The following is a 22,055-nucleotide window of genomic DNA, read 5'->3' as shown; positions in this document are numbered from 1 at the left end:
GACCCTCCTCTGGCCCTGTGCAAAACCAACTGCCAGAGGAGGTAAGTATTACATGCTTGTTATTTAAAAAAAACAAAAAAACAAGACTTAAGCCCCTTTCACACCCGGTAGTCCGTCGGCGGCTGAGCAGGCAGATGGCAGCTCTGTCTCCACGCTGTGTGCGGAGACAGAGCTCTCAGGTCCCCATTCTTCTCTATGGGGGAATCGGATGAGAACGAACCGTCTGTCCGTTCTCATCCAATCCGATCCGCAAGACGGATGGAAAATAGGGTTTCATCCGCCCGGATTAGACGGATCGGATGTCAGCAGACATGTCTCCGCTGACATCCGTTGCCCCATAGGGATGCATGGGGCATCGGTTCAGATCCGCCTGAAAAACAGACAGGTGGATCTGAACAGTCCGCTTGTGTGAAAAGGGGCCTTAATCACTTTAAGCGAGCAAAAGAAATGGGCGCCCCACAAAATGCTCACCCTTGATAAGAACAGACGAGGAGATCCTGCTGCTGGAATCCCACAAAAAGCCTGTGGGTGACTCAGCCCAGTAAAATCACTTTCAGGGAGATTAACCTGTTACCGTAAAACTAGACAGTCAGTCATTCAAAAGGCATGTAAGTCAGTTAGTGGTGTATTTGTAAAATGCATTGTGGGAAATGTAATTGCATGCTGAGAGCCAAGCTGTTCTTCTTTAAGATCAAACATGCCATTAGTGAAATGCAGAGACAGCTAATGCTGAATTCCTCCTGAAAATGCTATTTGCCTGGTGATCATGTAACCCCCCCCCCCCCCCCCCCCCCGTTGGTTACGCCTGACTCACTGACCTGGCACAAGCATTTAGGCAAGTCAGAACTCTCATCTGCATTTTATTCAGAATCAGTGACTCAACGTTGAAGCACAGGTTTAGCATACAAGCCATGTAACCAGAATTCTTACTCATATCTCTCTTTTGACTCTTTAAAAGCGGATTCCAAAGTGAGTAGCAAAAAAAAAAAAAAACACAACAGCTGAACTAAATTTACGTGAGATGTCAAGCTAGGCAATGAAAATTGGCGCACACATATCTAAAAAACACATGTGATTGAACGTATTGACGTGTTTTTTGAAATGACAAATCATTTGTCTTCTATGATGTTCAGTAGGTGCACCATTTTCTCCATTACCTGTGCCATAGTCAATCCGGGTAGAGTTGCCCACAGACTCCTTTAAATACACAGCCACCTCCGGCGCTGCCGCGCTTAGCTGAGAAGGGATCACCGTGGAAACGAGATTCTCGGCTTCCTGTGAACAAAACCCGGGTGTCAAGCATGTTTGTGGTTTTCTCTGCTGGAGCAATGAAGACTGCTGTGCGTACGACAAGCGTGCATCTTTTACAGCTACAGTGTACTGAATTAGAACATTCAAGGGTCAGTCCACCCATAACTAATATTCCAATCTTTCCTAAACAACTAACACTTTTTTACTGCTGTTAGAAATCACGGGGCCCAATACAGCCTACATGGCAGGGCCCGAATATATCAAGACAATATTTTCAATAAAAAAATACACTAAAATCATTATTAGTGGACACAAACATAACAGTGAACTTATGTGAATTAGCCCTTTTTAATTGTTTAATTAAAAAAAAAAAAATACATTAAAAAATAAATTTAAAATGATATAGATATATATATATATATATATATATATATATATATATATATATATATATATATATATATATATATATATATTTATTTATTTATTTTTTTAATGTTAAAAATGTTTACATTTATTTTACAATTCGCTTAAATTAAAATCAATATTTTCGCTAAAAATACTCTTAAATTGTTATTAGCGGACACAAACATAACAGTAAACTTGTGTTAATTAGCCCTTTTTAATTGTTTTTTACATTTAAAAATAAATAAAAATAATTTATTTTAAAAAAATTTACAAAATGCTTACAATTTATTTTACTTGACAATTTGTTTAAGTTAAATTATTACAATGTTTAATAGTTTTTTTTTTCTTTACAATTTGTTATTTTTTTTACAGGGCAGGGAAGCCTGCAGCGCTGCGGGGGGGGGGGGGGGTGGCACAGTGACAGGGGGGCACAGGGGGAGAGGGTGGGGGAAATCAGAGGAAGGCACAGGGAGTGTCAGGAGCGATGCCCTGTGTCTCTCCCTGCGGTAGCTGAGAGCTGGCAGGAGTGGGAGAAACTGGCTTTCAGCTGCTGCATTGAGCCGCACAGGGCTTCCTTCTGTAACTGCCCCTCTGCACCAATTCCCCGTGCTGTTGGGGCCCCCCTGTGTGCCTGGGCCCCCTACAGAAGGACTGGTGGCCCCCCCCCCCCCCCTATCAGCGGCCCTGTTTACAGGTATTAAGGACCCCAGGAACCATTGCTCTCAATGTTGGATTTTTCATTGATTTAATCTTAAAGGGTTAGTTCACCTTTACAAAAAAAAAAATGCCTATGCAGGTAACTGGAGATTGTAGATAAAAACAAACTCTGCAGCTCTGACTAAAGTTGAATAATGCCCTTCATATAGGTGTAGGCCATTTACACTAAACCCTGACTAGAATACTCCCAGGACATTGCTAAGTAAAGCCAAGTCATCACTGCTCACTTCCACCATCCCAGGAGAGAGCTTTTTCTCCAATTCAAACCCCCTCACATAACCTTTCTCTCATGATGCAGTAGCTCTGAGCTCAGCTTTGAGAGCTCACTCCTGTGATGGTGGAGGTGAGCAGTAATGACTAGGCCTCACTTAGCAATGACCTGGGAGACCTAAAGAAGTGCAACCAAAGCTCATTTGTCTGTATTTCTCCTATGGATCACAGGAGTGCAGTTCGTTTTGCACCCCTTTGACTAGTTCTCAGCAGAGAGAGCGGGCTGAAGTCCACTGTCTGCTGACATCACAAAGTTGGGGCCATGCTCCTCGTTATCACGACCACGGAGTCGGGATCCACCTAGATCCCTGGACCGACACCAAGCTCAGCCTCTCAGTGAGCCGCTGAGAGCCAGCCTCTCCCACCCCCTCTACAGCTTAGTGATCCATTAAGCGAGCAGGGGGCAGAGCAGAGAGCTGTGAGAACTGAGCGATCAGCGGTGTTCGATCGTTCGGTTCTCAGTGTAGGGACACCGGGGGACAGATGCAGCATCGGACCAATGCTGCATCCACCTAGGTAAGTGTTCATGATTTGTGTCTGCCCTGAATATACTCTCTGGTCTCACTTGCAATTATGCAGACACTAATACATAAAAAGGTAAAAACTATTCTAACAAGTCACTCACTGTCTAGTCAGTTCTGGATGAAACCTACCTGATCCAGCTTCCCGTACCAAGTACGAAATGCCTTGTTCCCGAAACGCGATGGTTGGTCAACAGGGGGCGTCTCGTCAATCCAGCGATCCAATGTGTCCAGCAAGGCCATCAATTTCTCAACTGCCTGTGTGCCAAAAACATACTCAGTACTTTGCCAGTAATACCAGCTAAGCTACACAGATACAGTATCCAACAAAAGTTAGTACACCCCTTACATTTTTGTAAACAATTTTATTGCATCTTTTCATGTGACAACATTGAAGAAATGACACTTTGCTACAATGTAAAGTAGTGAGTGTACAGCTTGTATAACAGTGTAAATTTGCTGTCCCCTCAAATTAACTCAACACACAGCCAATAATGTCTAAACCACTGGCAACAAAAGTGAGTACACCCCTAAGTGAAAATGTCCAAAAGTGTCAATATTTTGTGTGGCCACCATTATTTTCCAGCACTGCCTTAACCCTCTTGGGCATGGAGTTCACCAGAGCTTCACAGGTTGCCACTGGAGTCCTCTTCTACTACTCCATGACGACATCACTGAGTTGGCGGATGTTTGAGACCTTGCACTCCTCCACCTTCTGTTTGAGGACGCCCCACAGATGCTCAATAGGGTTTAGGTCTGGAGACATGCTTGGCCAGTCCATCACCTTTACCTTCAGCTTCTTTAGCAAGGCAGTGGCCATCCTGGAGATATTTTGGGGGTCGTTATGTTGGAATACTGCGGCCAAGTCTATGGGTATACAGAAGGGTAGAATACCAAATAAAAGAATTGTTTTTGTGCTAGAAAAGTAAAAAAATACTCGATTGGCTGCTTTGGGCAACGCAACCTTAGAACTGAATTTTTTACACATGCAATGGCGTAAGGTCTGTGACTACAATGATATTTGGTTATGTACAGCCACAACTTTTTATAATAGTTAATAGAGTAATGCTGACCATACATGGCTTGAAATTTGAACTGCTAGCATCACCCGGCTTGAGAAATGTTGATCTGAAAATCAAAGGAGAAGAGTGGAAAATTCTTGGGCATACAGTAACAGCTTTCAATTGGTCCAACCTCAGCTTTCAATGCAGAAGAGTGTGCCCTAGTGCAAATGTAAAGGCTAACCACTTGCATACGCGACACCTTCACCCCCTTCCTGCCCAGGCCAATTTTCAGCTTTCAGCGCGGTCAATCTTTGAATGACAATTGCGCGGTCATGCTACACTATACACACATGAAAATCTTTTATAATTTTTTTTCACACAAATAGAGCTTTCTTTTGGTGGCATTTAATCACTACTGGGGTTTTTATTTTATTGCTAAACAAAAAAAAAAAAAGAAAAAAAAGGAAATCGAAAATTTTGGAAAAAAAATAAATAGATAAAAATTTTCATAGGTTGTTATAAAATTTTGCAAACCGGTAAAGTTTCTCCTTCATTGATGTGCGCTGATGGGGCGGCACTGGTGGGCACTGAAGCGGCATGGGTAGGTGGCACTAATTGGTACTGATAGGTGGCTCTGAAAAGGTGGTACTAATTGTTACTGATAGGTGGCACTAATGGGCACAGATAGGTGGCACTGATGAGACATTGGTGGGCATTGAAAGGTGGCACTGGAGGGCTGGAGGGCACTGCTTAGCAGTGCTGATATGCACTGGTAGGTGGCACTGGTGGGCACTGCTTAGCAGAAGTGGGTGTGGAGTGTGCGGGACAGATGTCCTGTTTACTCCAGACGGTAAGAAGCTTTTTTCTTCTCCTCACGCTATCAGTGAGAGGAAAAAAAAAAAAAAAGACGATTTCCGGCTCTGATTACATCAAGTGATCAGCTATCATTGGCTGACAGCCGATCAAGTGGTAAGGGGCCGGGACTGGCTTTTTACTCCGATCTGTGATCAGCCAAGTCTCATTGACTCGCTGATCACAGAGCAAGTCATGCGGGCCGTGCATAGGAGGACCCACATGAACGCCATCCCGGCAATTTAGGCCTGCGCTGTAGCAGTCTTTCCGCTATAGCGTGGGCAGCATTAAGTTAAGTCGAGGATTCACAAAGCAATTGTCCACTTTGTGTAGTCCACTTCAGGCTCCATGCACACAAGCGTTTTTCATAAGCTTACAAAAAGCTAGAAAAAAAAAAAAAAAACGCTAGATGAAAAATGCTAATAGCAATTTTGTGACAGCTTCTAGTAGCGTTTTTGTAGCTTTTATAGAAGCATTTAGGAGCATTAGCATTTTATTATCGTTTTTGTAGTACAAGAAGAAATAAAGTGTTATTAAACCCAATAGCCTGCATTCACTATATCTGGTCTCCCCAGGAGCCTGCATTCACTATATCTGGTCTCCCCGAGAGCCTGCATTCACTATATTTGGTCTCCCCAGGAGCCTGCATTCACTATATCTGGTCTCCCCAGGAGCCTGCAGTCACTATATCTGGTCTCCCTGAGAGCCTGCATTCACTATATCTGGTCTCCCCAGGAGCCTGCATTCACTATATCCGGTCTCCCCAGGAGCCTGCATGCACTGTATCTGGTTTCCTTAGGAGCCTGCATTCACTATATCTGGTCTCCCACAGTACACAGAACATGGAAATACAATTATTTTAGTAAATATAAACTGCTAAATACCTTTTACCATCAGCAGTGTATCACAGTCTTGTGACTTCTATTAGTTTCTGTTTAAAGCTTTTAGGGGGAGTTTTCATTCTATTCTGACTGTCCTATAAGGCTGCATGACCCTATGTCTGGAGAGTGCTGTTTGGCCCTGTGCTGGTCACATGCACTCTTAAGAAAAAAAAAAAAAAAAACTCTCTAGCAATACACACCAAACTGAGCATGTGCTGCTTGTCCCCAAGCTTTTGTTCTATCAGGAGATGGTTTGTGGACTTTTGAAGAAGGGGAGGATCAGAGAAGACAGGATCAAACAGCCTTTTTACACCAGTGGTTCTCAACTCCGGTCCTCGGGACCCACCAACAGGCCAGGTTTGCAAGATAACTAAATTGCATCACAGGTGATCTAATTTGCTGCTCAGTGATTGCAGTATTCTAGTCTGCATCCCCCAAGGTAATACTTAAAATCTGGCCTGTTAGTGGGTCCCGAGGACCGGAATTGAGAACCACTGTTTTACACAATGCAGAGGATTAACCCCTTAGGTTCCACAGGGAGTATAACAGGCATGCTTTACTGTATATACAAATTTAACTATTGTGGGTTTAGTAACACTTTAAGGCTTATTCCCTCCAGATGCAACGTCATTCATTTTTCTCAATTATCGTACATTTTTCAGTACAGAGAAAAACACGAGTGCCTGAAAATTCATTATTTTCAAAACAGCCTGTTCCAAACAATGCAAAACATCGTGTATGCTGCACTTTGAGCATGTTAACTTGTAGTTTGCCAATTAAGTCAGTTCAAGTCAGAATCACAAAAATGAAAAGCATGGCCTTACGGCAGCCAAGCAAACTGTAACCAAGGCCTAGAGAAAAACAAACCTATGTTTAGCTGAAACCAAAAACAGGTTCACATACAGAGTCACGATCCATAAAAAAATTTAGGCAACATTGGTAGACAATTAATCTTTGATTGATCAAAAAAAACTTGCCACAAGGTTTCCAAAACACATTGCGAAAAACCTGATGACTATTTTTCCCCAGCCAACACAAACCAAAAAAACTAAGCCGAGACCGGCTCTCTGACTGCCAAGGAGCCCCTTACTCTCCATTAACAATATATTACCCCCTAATGAACAGGCCATTTTTTTCCGATACAGCACTGCATTATTTTAACTGACAATTGCACGGTCGTGCAACTCTGTACTGAAAAAAATTGATATCCTTTTTTACCCACAAATAGAGCTTTCTTTTGGTAGTATTTGATCCCCTCTGCGGTTTTATTTTTTTTGTGCTATAAACAAAAAAAGCAACAATTCTGGGAAAAAAAAAAAAAAAAATGTTTTTTTTACTTTCTTCTATAAAAAAAACAAAAAAAACTTTCCCAATAAAAAAACATTTAAAAATAAAATCAAAATTTTTCATCAATTTAGGCCAATATGTATTCTGCTACTTATTTTGTGTAAAAAAAAAAAAAATCCCAATCAGTGTATATTGATTGGTTTGCGCAAAAGTTATCGCATCTACAAACTAGGAGATAGATTTATGTAATTTTTATTTATTTCTTTTTTACTAGTATTGGCGGTGATCAGCGATTTGTGGCGGGACTGTGACATTGCGGTGGACAGATCGGACACCTAACTGACATTTTTTACACTTTTGGGGGGACCAGTGACACGAATACAGTAATCAGTGCCAAAAATATGTACTAATGACGCTGGTAGGGAAGGAGTCAACACCAGGGGCAATCAAAGGGTTAAGTGTGCTCCTAGGGGGTGCTTTCTAACTGTATGGGGGCTGTACTCACTGGATGAACACAGGGACCTGCGTTCCTAAGGCCTCTTGCACACTGCAGCTTAAAAAAGCTCCAGTACAGCTTTTTTTTTTTCTTAGCTAAAATACCGCCCATTCATTGTAATGTGCCTATGCACACAGGCGCGTAAATGAGCGCCGTGCATTCTTCAGTAAGAACAAAATTGAAAAATCTTCATTTTTGGACAGTAATTTACGCCTAATGCGCACGATTGCGAACAAATGAACACACAGGAACATACTGCTGATCTGAAAAATGCAAATTTGCATATTTTACAACAACGTGAGAATACATTTGCGCAAAAAGACGCAAATTTGCGCGACCGCATATGCGCAAAAATGCACGCGAGTGCGCGAAAATGCAGGCATTTCAATAAGACAATTACGCCTGAAATTTACGGCAGAAAAAGGAGATGCTCAAACAGGAGTATCATGTGTAAGGGGCCAAAAGAGGAGGAACAGAGGATCCTCGACAGAACAGCAGTCTGCCTTGTTTACATCGGCAAAGCGCCGATGTCTCCATGGGCAGCGTTCGCGGGTGGTCGGCCGACATCGCATCCACCGGACCCACTGATTGGCTCCCCCTCTGGTCAATCGGCGTGTGTGCGTGCCTCCGACGGAGCGCGCCAGCCCCCAGGATCTGTTATACAAAGCAATGTACAGGTATGTTGTTTCGCCGACCTGCCACAGTAAAACAAGTGGTTGTAGGCATCAGACATGAAAAATGAACAAAGCATATGTCTCTATAGTGTATACTTGTCTCAATCCAGTGCCATTTCTTTTTTCTGCTTCGTTCCTTTGCAATCAGCAAGACAAGTTTTCCTGACACCAAGAGAAAAAAAGGTGACATGGGAGGAATCTCCAGCTGATTGACAGCCTCAGCTCTTTTCCATTCAGACACAGAGCACCAACCCCTTTCTTCCCTGATTGGCTAGCTGACTTTTGAGTGACAGTAGCAGGAGCCAATGGTGCCACTGCTGTGCCTCAGCCAATCAGGAATTAGAATCTCGGCCTGCTGAGACAGTCATGGACAATCGCTGGACAGAGAGAGACCTCAGGTAAGTGCGAGGGACGCTGTTGCACACAGAAGGCTTTTTATCTTAATGCAAAGAATGCATCAAGATAAAAACATCTTCTACCTTTACAACACCATTAATTGATCCAAGGAATATCGGATTGCCTCTCGGGGGATCAGGAATTAATTTTCTCCCCCGCTGGAGAAAATTGGATCATGTTTTGCGGTTTATTTTTTTTTTTTTTTTTGCCTTCCTCTGGATCAACTGTGAGTACAGGATTCTGTATACAAGATTGTTAGATTTTTTTTTTTCCCCTTTTATTGGTTAAACTAGATCAGTGATGGTGAACCTTTACACCCCAGATGTTTTGGAACTACATTTCCCATGATGCTCATGCACTCTGCAGTGTAGTTGAGCATCATGGGAAAATTAGTTCCAAAACATCTGGGGTGCCAAGGTTCGCCATCACTGAACTAAATGGACTTTTTCAACCTGACTACCTATGTAAGTAAATGGAAAACCTCCACATACACTATCCAATACCCACAGTTGATTCTGATTATGATAGGATTGTACTGTTATATTAGTACTCTACCTTGGAAACCAAATAAAAACGGTGGAAAAAAAAAAAAAAAAAAAAAAGGAAAATGCATGGCAATGTATATTACCGTTTCCGGACTGCCGGCCACAGATATACTGTAGCAGGCTGGCCCTCCTGCGCAAACCGACGTAGGGCTACGTCAGTCACACGCCTGCAGCTAGGGGGTGAGCGGGTGCTCCCGCCCTCCACTCAGCAGCAGGGACTATGATGCACGGGGCAGGCGGCACCGATTGCCGTCTGGCACCTGCAATCGTTCCCCCGATGAGAGAGAAGGATGGTCAGCTATTGTAAACACAGCTGACCGTTCTTCTCCCTGGAATGATCACAGAGCTCCTGTAATCCTATAGGATCACATGTCTCTATGATCATTTCACAAGCCAGGCCCCCCCCCCACAGTTAGAATCACTCCCCTAGGCTCACATTTAACCCCTTAAACACCCACAGTGTTAACCCCTTCCCTGCCAGTTAGTACAGTAACAGTTCATATTTTTAGCACTGATTACTGTAGTATTGTCACTGGTCCCCCCAAAAGGTGTCAAAAATGTAAGTTAGGGGTTTGATCTGTCCCGTAGTTAGTAGACACGATAACTTTTGCGCAAACCATTTAAAATACACTTATTGCAATTTTTACCAAAAATATGTAGCAGAAAACAGATTGGCCTAAAAATGTTAAAAAATTTTCATTTTAAAAAATTTTTTTGGGGAATGTTGCATAGCAGAAAGTTAAAAATATATATATATTTTTTTCCAGAATAGTCGCTCTTTTCTTGTTTATAGCGCGAAAAATAAAAAATCGCACAGGTGATCAAATACCACCAAAAGAAAGCTCTATTTGTGGGAAAAAATGGACATCAATTTAATTTGGGTAGAGTGTCGCATGACCGCGCAATTGTCCGTTAAGGTAACGCAGTGCCGAATTGCCAAAAATAGCCTGGTCATTAAGGGGGAAAATCTTCTGGTCCAGAAGTGGTTAATGCTTGGGCTCTAGTGAGAATGAGGAACACAGGATAGTACCTATGTAACACCACAATGGATTTTCGTTAACACAGATTTTTGGGAAATTCATATGCCAGCCTGTTTTGAAGAACTGCAATGATTTGAGAAGTGAGAGACAGCAGATTGCGTCCGTGTGAATCTAGACACAATCTTACACTTATGATCAGAGTTTCATTCCGCTGTCATTCTGCCACGTTTGCTACACTGTGACCCTATGGACTTTCTGGAAGTCTTCGTTTGCAGTGTCTATGTCATCTTTCATGCTACTTAGAGTCTCCTGGGTCTTATAAAAGCCAATAAGATGTGTAAACAATAGTGTCCGTTAGGGGAAACGCTAGTTAACCAACTGAAAGCATTAAAAGTGTCTGTCTGACCTTGGCCTTTATGTGAACATGAGTTTTGAGGAGAATTATATGTGGGTATGGAACCAGGCACCCTTCATTTATCGAACCTGGGAAAATAACTGCTCCCCCTCACCCCCAAATAAAGGATAAAACTGGAATGCTTGGATCATCCCATTGTGCCGGATTAGGACATTGTTGTGTAAAAGATCTTCTGACAGTTAGATTGTGCCCCCACAACTGACCACCATGTAAAACTCAGGGACCATGTTTAAGCTTGATTGCTTGATTGATTGATAGGTTGTTGCCCCTTCTCCAAGGACACTCTACTTGCTCTTCCAGATTTGGTATTTGAGTATCTATGGCAGGCATGTCCAACCCGCAGGCAATACGGCCCTATGCCCCCTGAAAAATTTTTTTCTTTTGCTGGGGAGGAAGGAAGTTGAGTTGGGGGCACGGGCACAGCGTTTTCCAACTACCTGTAGACAGAGGCCACCTTGGAGGGGAGGTGAGCGCCACCGGATTACAAACAGAGGGGGGATCTCCTACTTACCCGGCGGCCGCTGTCATACAAATCCCTGCCTCCTGGACTGGCTCCTGTGATAGACAGCACATTGGTGACGTCTATCATAGGAGCCGGTCCAGGAGGCAGGACTTCGTATGACAGTGGCCGCCGGGTAAGCAGGAGTTCCCCGTTCTGTGTCATCCAGCGGCTCTCCTCTCTCTTCATTGCAGACTGCATTGGGTGGGCTTGCACTGGTGAGGCTACATTAGATGGGCATGCACTGATCAGGCTGCATTGGATGGACATGCACTGGTAAGGCTGCATTGGATGGGCACGCACTGGTGAAGCTGCATTGGATGGGCACGCACTGGGCTGCAAGTGCCGTGCGATCTCCCGGCTGCTGCGGGAGACTTAGGATGTCTGCAGTCAGTGACAGAGCCGCAGCTTCCTGTATAGTTCCAGCTCTGTCACAGGCGGAGTGATATGAAATGCATACAGGAAGCAGTGGCTCTGCTCTCTACTGCAGCCGCTGCTTCCACCAGCAGTACCCGCCAGCAGTCTACAAAATAAGTAGAAAAGGTATGTGTATTAGCGTGTGTAAATTGTTGCAATATGTTTTTCAATAACTAGTTGTGTTTTGTCATAATATGTCATGTCCTTGTTCATACATGTTTAAATAAGGACATGAGATTTTCTGGCTGTCTAAGTCATATGTGCTAGGAGTGCAACTATCCCCCAGCACATAACTGTAAATATCCCAGCATGTGCAGTGTTTCTGACTCCTCCCACCATCACCACTTCAATTCACTGAAGTGGGCATGGTGGTTACAGTGTTCCTTTAATATCTCTCAGAAGAAGTAAACCTCTGTATACTGATTCCATTTCATTTGATCGTCCTCTAGTTGTGTTAGATTAGTACTGAGGGGGCGGGGGACGCGGCGGCGCGGGAAGGGTGCGGTGGCATTTTATTGCTTATCTTCCTAAACTATAGTATATCTTTTATATGCGGCCCGAGAAAATTTCTCTACACTCAATGTGGCCCAGAGAAGCCAAAAGGTTGGACACCCATGATCTATGGCATCCTTTCTCAACCTTTTCAACACAGAGAAACCCTTGAAATAACTTTCCAGTCTCACGGAACCTCTCCTAGAAATTACTATATGGTAAGGTTTAGAGACCTCATTAGGATTGCAAAAAAAGAACTGGGCGCCATGTTACATGTGGAATGTTGTCACTTGCTCTCCGCCCTAGAGTTGTGGCAGCGGAAGTGGTGGCATTTCCTGGAGACCGGTGACAAGCGGAGGCCCAAGCTACAGTTAGAGCAATTTTCATTGTCAGCCATGACACCATCCTATTCAGCCTAAAAAGGAGGGAACCAAATAGATCTTCTGTATCACTAAGGCTTGTCTAGACTCTTATAATTTGGAGTCTAGATCTCTGGTAAGCAAGCACTTCACATGATTCAAGGTGGAGGTGCACCTGGGAGAAAATTCCACAAATTATTTGTTTACTCAAATGGATATTCACTTCAAGGAGACATTGTTTTTTGTGTTTGGAGACTTAGAGCCCTTTCACACTGAGGCGCTAAAAAAAGCACCTGAAAAGCTCACGGAAATCTTTTTCCAAATCCTGCAAGCAGCATCTTTGGAGCATGCAGTGCCATCTTAAGAGCATTAAAGGGCCCGGGCAATGCAATGCACTGGGGCCCCGCCTACACAATCACCCACGAAAATAAAAATGCAAATGACCGATAAGGCGATATTTATTGGTGCAGCAGTGCCAAGCTGATGACAGCTTCCAAGTTCGGCGGCTAGGTCCGGTGAACACACACACGGGCAGGAGACAGTCTCGACTGTCCTGTGTGCACCTGTTCCCGTGGAGGTGGACAGGCATTCCTGCAGTTGTGGGCTCCCTCTCCTCGGTCCAAGTGGCCTGACAGCAGCGCAGGGCCGACAGGCGCTTGCCACCTGCTAAGTTCGGCGGTGGGATGCACACGGGAATCGGGACTAATGCTTGGCTGCGGCTGGCAACTGCCCAGCGTACCCATTCAGTAAGATGACCCTGGGAGCATGTTTGGAGTGCTAAAAAAGCGCATTGAAATAAATAAGAAGGGCCTCAAAAGCGCTTCAAAATGGTTCTTGAAGCAGTTTTTGAGCCTCAAAAGCACCCGACAAGTGCCTCAAAAGCACTGCAAAAGCGCTCAGCGTTTTATGGACAGTTTTCAAACGCCTTAGTGTGAAAGAGCTTTAATATGAGATGTTATATATATATATATATATATATGACTGTTTTCACAATTTTTATTATTTTGATTGTTTAGCGCGGCAACTTATGTTATATTTGAGTATCTATGGCAGCCTCTCTCAACCTTTTCAACACAGAGGAACCCTTTAAATCATTTTCCAGTCTCAGGGAACCCCTGCTAGAACTTGCTATATTTACAACTCATGATACATTAGTATGATGGCTAAGCAGGAAAGCTCCTTACATCTGTGGTCATTGGGAAGAATTACCCCCCTTACAGAAAGCTAAAAAAGATCAATGTCAGTGGGAACTTATCTGAGAGGCAGAAATTGCTCTAGCAACCTCCGGAGGAGCCCTAGTTGAGAAACTCTGACCAATGGAATGACCACAAACAGTCCAATATGAGCAATTGTGATTTCCATCATTCCTCCAATATTCAGATCAATTCTACCCTCCTAGGAGACAGTATTGAGAACCTATTGGTTGGCGGCAGTCTTATTGCTCAGGAAGATATATTTTGATGTAAAATCTTCCTGTACAGAGGGTAGAAGAGTGAGGAGACACAGATCAACTGGCAAGTTCTGCAGAGTTTTACATCCCAACTATAGAGATCTTTTTGTCTTTCATTTTTGGGAGATATCAATAGCCACTTCATTTTAGCAACAGGTCATACATAAGAGCCCACACCTTTGCTAATCAGCAGGGTTGGAGTACAGATACTTTATAGAAACACCCAATTTTCTCAATCCACAAACATTAGAGGCTAGCAATACACATTCTTCCCAGTGGAAATACATTTAATGAGGAAACAGCAGTCCACCCCATCACTAGACACATGCAAAGCAAATCAGCATTCCAATACCCAAATTACCCTAATTACCAAAAACACACTCCCTCCCACCATTAACTTTCTGTGGGTATTTAACTGATTTGTAATAATAGGGCATTGTTGACCTTCTTTATCAGGAAACGGTGACATCACAGGGGATGTGACAGTGATATCACTAGTAAGGGATGGGCTAGGTTATCACACCTAACTGTATTGTGACTTTGCTGTAGGTAAACAGACCTGAAAAACCTAAAAAAACATGCCAACAGACAAAAGTGTTTGCTCAATTTGGGCTGGATACAATTGGATCAGGCAACAACGATATGTCCTCCAGACCCCCAGCTCACATGCCCCTGACTGAACCTTCTTGGGAAACACGGCAATCAGCCAGGTGGATGTTACCTGACCAATTGAGGTGTTTTCCCTCCGCTTCCTCCATAGGCCAAATGCACATTTGAAGAATAAGCTTTTTGTATAACTCTGCTGCATAGTAACTTCCATTTGTAGGGAATACCAAAAATAATTCCCTTAATGATTGGGACTTTATTAGGTACTTATCGAGTATATTATAATTTTGTAAAGTCCATCTTTTATTTAGAACACCAAGATAAAAAAACATATACAAAAAACATGCACAATAGAACCATATACACTGGAGCTCTGCTTTAAATCCTTAAGGTTTCTTGGCGGTCGCTTGGCAACTCAAAGTTTCAGCTCCCTCCATACATTTACTATAGGATTAAGGTCTGGAGACTGGCTATGCCACTTCATGACCTTAATGTGCTTCTTCTCTGTTACCTTGGCGGTATGTTTTGGGTCATTGTCATGCTGGAAGACCCATCCATGAACCATCTTCAGTGTTCTGGCTGAGGGAAGAAGGTTCTCATCCAAGAATTTACAATACATGGCCCCATCCATCGGCACCTCAATGTTGCAAAGTTGGTCTGTACTTTTAGCAGAGAAACCGCCCCAAAGCATCATGTTTCCACTTCATGCCTGACCGTAGGGATGGTGTACTTAGGGTCAAAGTCAGCATTTTTCTACCTTCAAACAAGGAGAGTCCCTCTACTCAAGAAGGCACATGTATAGTCATGCCAATAAACATCTAACTCAGCGATCCTCAAACTACGGCCCTCCAGCTGTTGCAGAACTACACATCCCATGAGGCATTGTAAAACTCTTGACATTCTCAGACATGGACGAGGCATGATGGGAATTGTAGTTCCTGAACAACTGAAGGGCCATAGTTTGACAACCCCTGATCTAAATAATTCAGAAAAGGATTGGGAGAAAGTGCTGTGGTCAGAGGAGACAAAAAATGTAGCTCTTTGGCATTCAACCTGCCTTGTTTGGAGGAAGAAAAATGCCGACTATGACCCCAAGAATGAAAGAGAATTTGTATTAAGAGTATACACTAATGCGGGGTGGTACCAAAGACTGTATATGGGTAAAAATATAAAGCTATGTGCCACATCCCATACATTATGCTGGAAATGGAATCTAGGACAAAAAATGGACTTTGGGCACAGATAAGACATACTTAAAAAGAAAATGCATTGATTATCATACATATCAAAAATCTAACAATATATATAATACAATCCATACATACAACAATATTAAAATCACTGAGAATTTACAATTACCCAAACCCAACCGTAGGTGTCAAAAAGGGTTTGAGGACTCCCTATGGTAACCACTGGAGGTATGGATAACCAAATAAATATGGGCTACAGTGCAATCTCTACATGTTTCTTCATCTTAAAGCTTCTTCAGAAGCTCCTCTAGTCATTCCTCAAAAGTGTCCATCATAAATGGCAATACAGGGGTAACCCAGTCCCCAATGGTTTGCTTAAACATGTGTAACTATAATGGTAGGAAAAGAACCAATCTAGTAATTGTATAACAAATTATATATATATATATATATATATATATATATATATATATATATATATATATATATATATATTCCCACTTCCGGTTATCCGTTCTACATCCGGTCGCTTGCGACTTCCGGGCTGTGGAACGCATGTGTCTGCATCCGGTTTCCAGTATCATTACAAGGATTCCCACCCTCCTCCATCGCTATTTATAGCGAAGAGTGCCGTGAGACCACGCTCCTGGACGGCGTCTGCTTACGACGAAACGTACGTCGGGCGGGGCTCACGGTCACGCACGCCTACACGGAGGAGATGCGGCGGCCATCTTTTGGGTGGTCTGTGGAGCATAGCGGGACATACGGAGAGGAGCACTAGGAATTTGCTGAAATGCTCGTTTTTATCTGCATATTGTAAGTGTTCTTAATCCTTATTTGCTATGAATAAAAGTATTACGGTCTGCGCTATGTGTTCTATTCTTTGTCCCACACCAATCCATGGTTGAATTTCTGAATCCTGGTGCATCGGGAGGAGGATCGCCTTGTGCTTTCTTAAGATTTGGGCGCATTGGATCTCCGTTATAGGGATCATCCCAATCTGGTAAGAGGCGGTGTGAACACGGTGTCTGGTGGTGGTTTCCCGGATTCACAGCTTTGCACCTTTCCTGGCGGCTTAGGACACTATATAGACTTTCCAGTCCAGTCATTTTTGGATGTTTTTAGAAGTAGCGCCACATTGTTTGTTACATTTCAGTAATTGTAATACACCTGCCAGGACCCACCACTTAGGATACACCTATAGAGCCACAATAGAGTGGAAAGATGTATACGTGTTTGGCTATTAAGGAGTTGTAAAAACTCTGGCCAGAAGTAAGTATGTAGACCTATATACGCCTAATCATATCCCAACGAAGGTAGGTACTAGTATATAAAACCATAAATACAGCCTTTTCAAGTAGGTGTCCGATAGATAATGAACATCCCAATGGTAAGGTAGGCAGGGGTTCCTATAACCCTAAGAACACCATACAGTGGGGGAAAATAATTATTTGATCCCCTGCAGTTTTTGTAAGTTTGCCCACTTACAGAGAAATGAAGGGTCTATCATTTTCATCATAGGTATGTGGTACCTGTAATAAATAATAAAATAAGCAGTGGGGTGGATTTACTAAAACTGGAGCACTCAGAAGCTGATTCGCTACCATGCACAGCTGCACCAGATTCTAACTTCAGCTTGACAATAAAACCTAGAAGCCGATTGGTTATTATGCGCAGCTGTACCAGATTCTATGTGCACCAGTTTTAGTAAATCTCCCCCAATACGTTTCAAAGCTATAACATTACAAGAGCACCTGTTCACAGCCCAAATCCCTCATCTGACTGCCCAGCCTGGGTGGGGCTGGCACAGCGTCTGCATCCTTTAGCGTGTCTGAGATTGGACAAAGAAAGCTTCACAATGGGCAGATGGCATACTATGAGAGCAAAGTCTGTGTTAGCCTTCCTGTATTCACTGCAAGCCAGTTGACAGACAACAACCCCTTCGTCCTCTCACAGTATACGGCTTGCCCCCTTGCGTTTGTATCAGGAGCACCGCAAATACAAGCACCACACTCATCCCACACAGGTAGTTGGAAGAGAGATTTCTGCTACGAACAGTTATAGTTTACAATTATAGTCTGGTGCAAGGTTTCTCAACCTTTTTTTCGGTTGTGGCACCCTTAACAATTCTGCACAATCTTGGAGGCACCCCATTCTAAAATGTAAAAAAAAAACCCCAAAACTAATACTTTTACATAAACGCAGCAACATCCATACACATGGGCCATCCAACATTAGAAGTGATTTATTCCTCCACTATTGCAAACTGGTACAGAATAGTATTCTAGGGTTTCTCTTCTCCCTCAGTTTCTCTTCTTCTATTTGCGAATGTGACCCCAGTGCTGATGGAGAAGGGATAAGGAGGAGTAAATAAGGATGCTGTGCAAGCACCCGTCATTCTCCTTATCAACCAGTAATGTCACTGGTTGTCAGGGTGCCAGTGGCTTGACCCGCACAGTGCCCAGGGTTGTCAGGGTGCCAGTGGCTTGGCCCGCACAGTGCCCAGGGTTGTCAGGGTGCCAGTGGCTTGACCCGCACAGTGCCCAGGGTGCCAGTGGCTTGACCCCCACAGGGCCCAGGGTAGTCCGGGTGCCAGTGGCTTGACCCGCATAGTGCCCAGGGTTGTCAGGGTACCAGTGGCTTGACCCAAACAGTGCCCTGGGTCGTCAGGGTGCCAGTGGCTTCACCCCCACAGTGCCCAGGGTTGTCAGGGTGCCAGCGGCTTGACCCGCACAGTGTTTAGGGTGCCAGCGGCTTGACCCGCACAGCGCCCAGGGTTGTCAGGGTGCCAGCGGCTTGACCTGCAGTGCCCAGGGTTGTCGGGGTGCCAGTGGATTGACCCGCACAGTGCTTAGGGTTGTCAGGGTGACAGTGGCTTGACCCACACAGTGCCCAGGGTTGTCAGGGTGCCAGTGGCTTGACCAGCACATTGCCCAGAGTTGTAATTCTACAATTTAAAAACCTGTGGCACTTTGTTGCCATTTTTAGCCATTTTGCCAAGGCACCCCTGAAGAACCCAGGAGGTAACCTGGTTGAAAAAGGCTAGTCTGGTGGCATATCAGCCCCCTACTACACATCTCCATTTTTCTTTTGAACAAATGCAGGCTTATCTTTTAAAATTGCTCATTTCTTTTTAACTTTACCCTAGAGAGACAAGCAAGTTCGACTTACCTCCCGCTCGGGTTTAGGTCACGTTTGTTCTACAGAAGGACCACGCAGTGGTCAGAATTCAGGGGCTCCCTAGCCATGGCAGTTAATAATTCCCACCAATAACTATAACAAACCTATCCCAGCTCATGCCAAAAGATTCAGCTGTGGGTGCTGCAGCTTCGAATTGTAATTAAGAATTAAAAGAAGGAATAGATGCTTGTGTTAAACAATACTGGTGATTTACATGGCCAGCAGCCTCCCAGCTATAGGCAGCTCATTACAGGCAAACTGGCTCTTCCATTCCTCTTACAGAGCAGAGGCTGGCTGAGTAATAGCTGCCAGGGGATGGCTGTACCTCTAGGCTCAGGCGATGGAGAGGAGGAGGAGGAGGAGGAGGAGGATGGGGGGGGGGGGGGGAGGGGAGGAACAGTCACGCATCCATTGCTCTCCACTGCTTTTTAAAGGGATTAAAAACAGCAGAGCCGTATCTAGCGAGCAGGCCCCAGCTGCCAGCCCAGGCAGCCTAATACATAATTAAAGAGACACACAGCATCGTTGGTGTCTGGGTCTCTTTGAAAAGCGATGTGTGGAAGCTCAAGCGGCATCCCTTTGTCCGGCTAAATTAATATTGCAACGGAAGCATCAGGCTGTATGTCCTGTGTAGCCGGGGTCACGGGCCGAGGGGGACCGCTCGCTCCGTCAGCACAATGTCCTACCTGACTAGATTGGCCACCTGAACACCGCAGACCATTATGTAGGAAAGCAATCAGGGGGTAGGAGGAAGCGGAGGAACAGGGTGATTGTTGTAAAGACTGGCAAAAGAGAATAATTGGTCATTGAAGATGCTAGCTTAGCAGCAATACACGGAGGAGCAGTTACATAACGTATAACTCATCTGCACATTAAAAAAAAAAAAAGGCACACGCTATTTTTATCGTTTCCTAGTACTTTTTTGGAAATTTTTCAATCAATTCAGTAAATTAAATCGGCGCAGCACATGTAACACCTCACCGAAGATTTCAATCGAGAACAAATCTGTACCAGATTATTAACTCCCCCCAACCCGATTGCCCTGCCTAGTACAAGGACAGATTTTACAAGACCTACCTGAAACAAATTGTGCACTAAAGTACAAAAAAAAGAAAAAAAGAAAAAAAAAAAAAAAACTGTGGGAAAGAAAGGGGGGGGGGGGAAATGGAGCAATTATGGGGTAAATATACTTACCTGATCATGGCCTTCAACTGAAGTCATAGTTGGCGTTACGGATCTTTCACACTGCTCTGTAGCAAAATCGCAGTAAAAACACCTATGCATTTTTACCGCAATTTTCCTGAGTTTCAGATGCATTTAATGGCATTCCAGTTTAATGACATCCCAGTCTTAGTCCATAGGGTTCAATATTGAGTTGGCCCATCCTTTGCAGTTATAACAGTTTCAACTCTTCTGGGAAGGCTGTCTACAAGGTTTAGGAGTGTGTCTATGGGAATGTTTGACCATTCTTCCAGAAGCGAATTTGTGAGGTCAGGCACTGATTTTAGACGAGAAGACCTGGCTCGCAGTCTCCGCTCTAATTCATCCCAAAGGTGTTCTATCGGGTTGGGATCAGGACTCTGAGCAGACCGTTCCTCCACCCCAAATTCGCTCATCCATGTCTTTATGGACCTTGCTTTGTGCACAGGTGGGCAGTCATGTTGGAACAGGAAGGGGCCATCGCCAAACTAATCCCAGTTGGGAGCATGAAATTGTCCAAAATGTCTTGGTATGCTGACACCTTAATAATTCCCTTCAGTGGAACTAATACCGCAATTCCACTGATCGGTACAGTTTGGTACGCAATTTTGCCATTTCCATTGTCAAAAAAGTTGTGAATGGTACCCTAATTCCGAACCGAACCACTTTTTTGAGGCCCTTTCGTTGGGGTACCAAGCACAATGGTACCCTACCAACAGGGTGGAGCTACACTGCAGAACGCTGATTGGTCTATAATCGCCTACCACCACGCCATCAAGTGACGTTGATCACTTTACGGCCTCATTTAAGGGTACTGTTGGCGGTGGAAACGCAAGCCTGATCAAGGTGTACCGTTCTGAACCGTACAGCTCAGTGGAAATGAGGCATGAGGGGCCAAGCCCAACCCCTGAAAAATAACCCCACTCCATAAACCCCCCCTTCACCAAATGTTTTGGACCAGTACTCAAGCAGTACATAAAGACATAGATGAGCGAGTTTGGGGTGGAGGAACTGACCTCAACCTAACAGAACACCTTTGGGATGAATTAGAGTGGAGACTGCGAGCCAGGCCTTCTTATCCACATCAGTGCCTGACCTCACAAATATGCTTCTGGAAGAATGGTCAAACAATCCCATAGACACACTCCTAAACCTTGTGGGCAGCCTTTGCAGAAGAGTCGAAGCGGTTATAGCTGCAAAGGGTGGGCCAACTCAATATTGAACCCTACGGACTAAAGCTGGATACACACTATACAACTTTTGTTGTTAGATTTTCTTTAGATTTACCTTCAACTATGTAGTGCAACAGCCTGTCTAATTACATACAAAATTGAAAGGGTTTAGGTTTGACCTCCCATTACATGGTTTTGGTAAATCTAAAGGAAAAAATCCAAAGAAAGTTGTATAATGGCTTCCCAGTCTTAAGCTGGATACACACTAAAGTTCATGCGCCCTAATACTTTTGGTAATAGTGTGTGTGTATGTGTGTATTTTTTTTTTCACTGTACTGCATCATTTGCCATCGGGTGGCCTCAATAAGCATAAGGTTATCCTAATGTATGGATATTGATGTGAACGATCTGGTTCCTGGACAGGAAGCTTCGACACCCCAGAGGATCTCCACGGTCTCTTTGGCTTCTAATGTAATGTAACAAAATTGGAAACCACACCACTGAGAGGTCCAGATGGAACTGTATCCCAATAAAAGTCAGGGGGACAGTCCAAATAGTATCCAACATGTTTCAGTGCTCCAAAAAAGGTCCCCTTCATCAGTGTTTGAAAACAATGTGAATAGACTAGAAGTGAGCTGGACCTTCAATGTTCTTTCTGCTATACGGATTACAAGCACAAGCCTCATCAGCAGCTGTTTTTATCTCTCGTGGGATCCGATTGCTTAGCATTTCTCATGAACTTGCTGGAAATATGGTGAGGTCACCCCTTGCAGTATGGAAGCCGGGGGTAAGG

The 22,055-nt window shown here is 44.0% G+C and overlaps 1 protein-coding gene across 1 annotated transcript in view; it reads right to left on the bottom strand.

Annotated features, from left to right (window-relative positions):
• PTPA (protein phosphatase 2 phosphatase activator) overlaps positions 1–22,055 on the bottom strand; it is a 206,325-nt gene that overhangs the window by 117,821 nt on the left and 66,449 nt on the right. The window contains exons 4-5 of the mRNA XM_082263098.1: positions 3,300–3,425; positions 1,158–1,275 (exon numbers count right to left, since the gene is read on the bottom strand). Of these exons, the coding sequence (XP_082119224.1) occupies positions 1,158–1,275; positions 3,300–3,425 (244 nt within the window). The remainder of the gene's footprint in view (positions 1–1,157; positions 1,276–3,299; positions 3,426–22,055) is intronic.

The sequence above is a fragment of the Pelophylax lessonae genome (assembly GCF_965119305.1).
Source record: "Pelophylax lessonae genome assembly, chromosome: 7".
Lineage (NCBI taxonomy): Eukaryota > Metazoa > Chordata > Amphibia > Anura > Ranidae > Pelophylax > Pelophylax lessonae.
The sequence above is the reverse complement of the archived record's forward strand: the minus strand, read 5'-3'. Positions and strand labels throughout refer to the sequence as shown.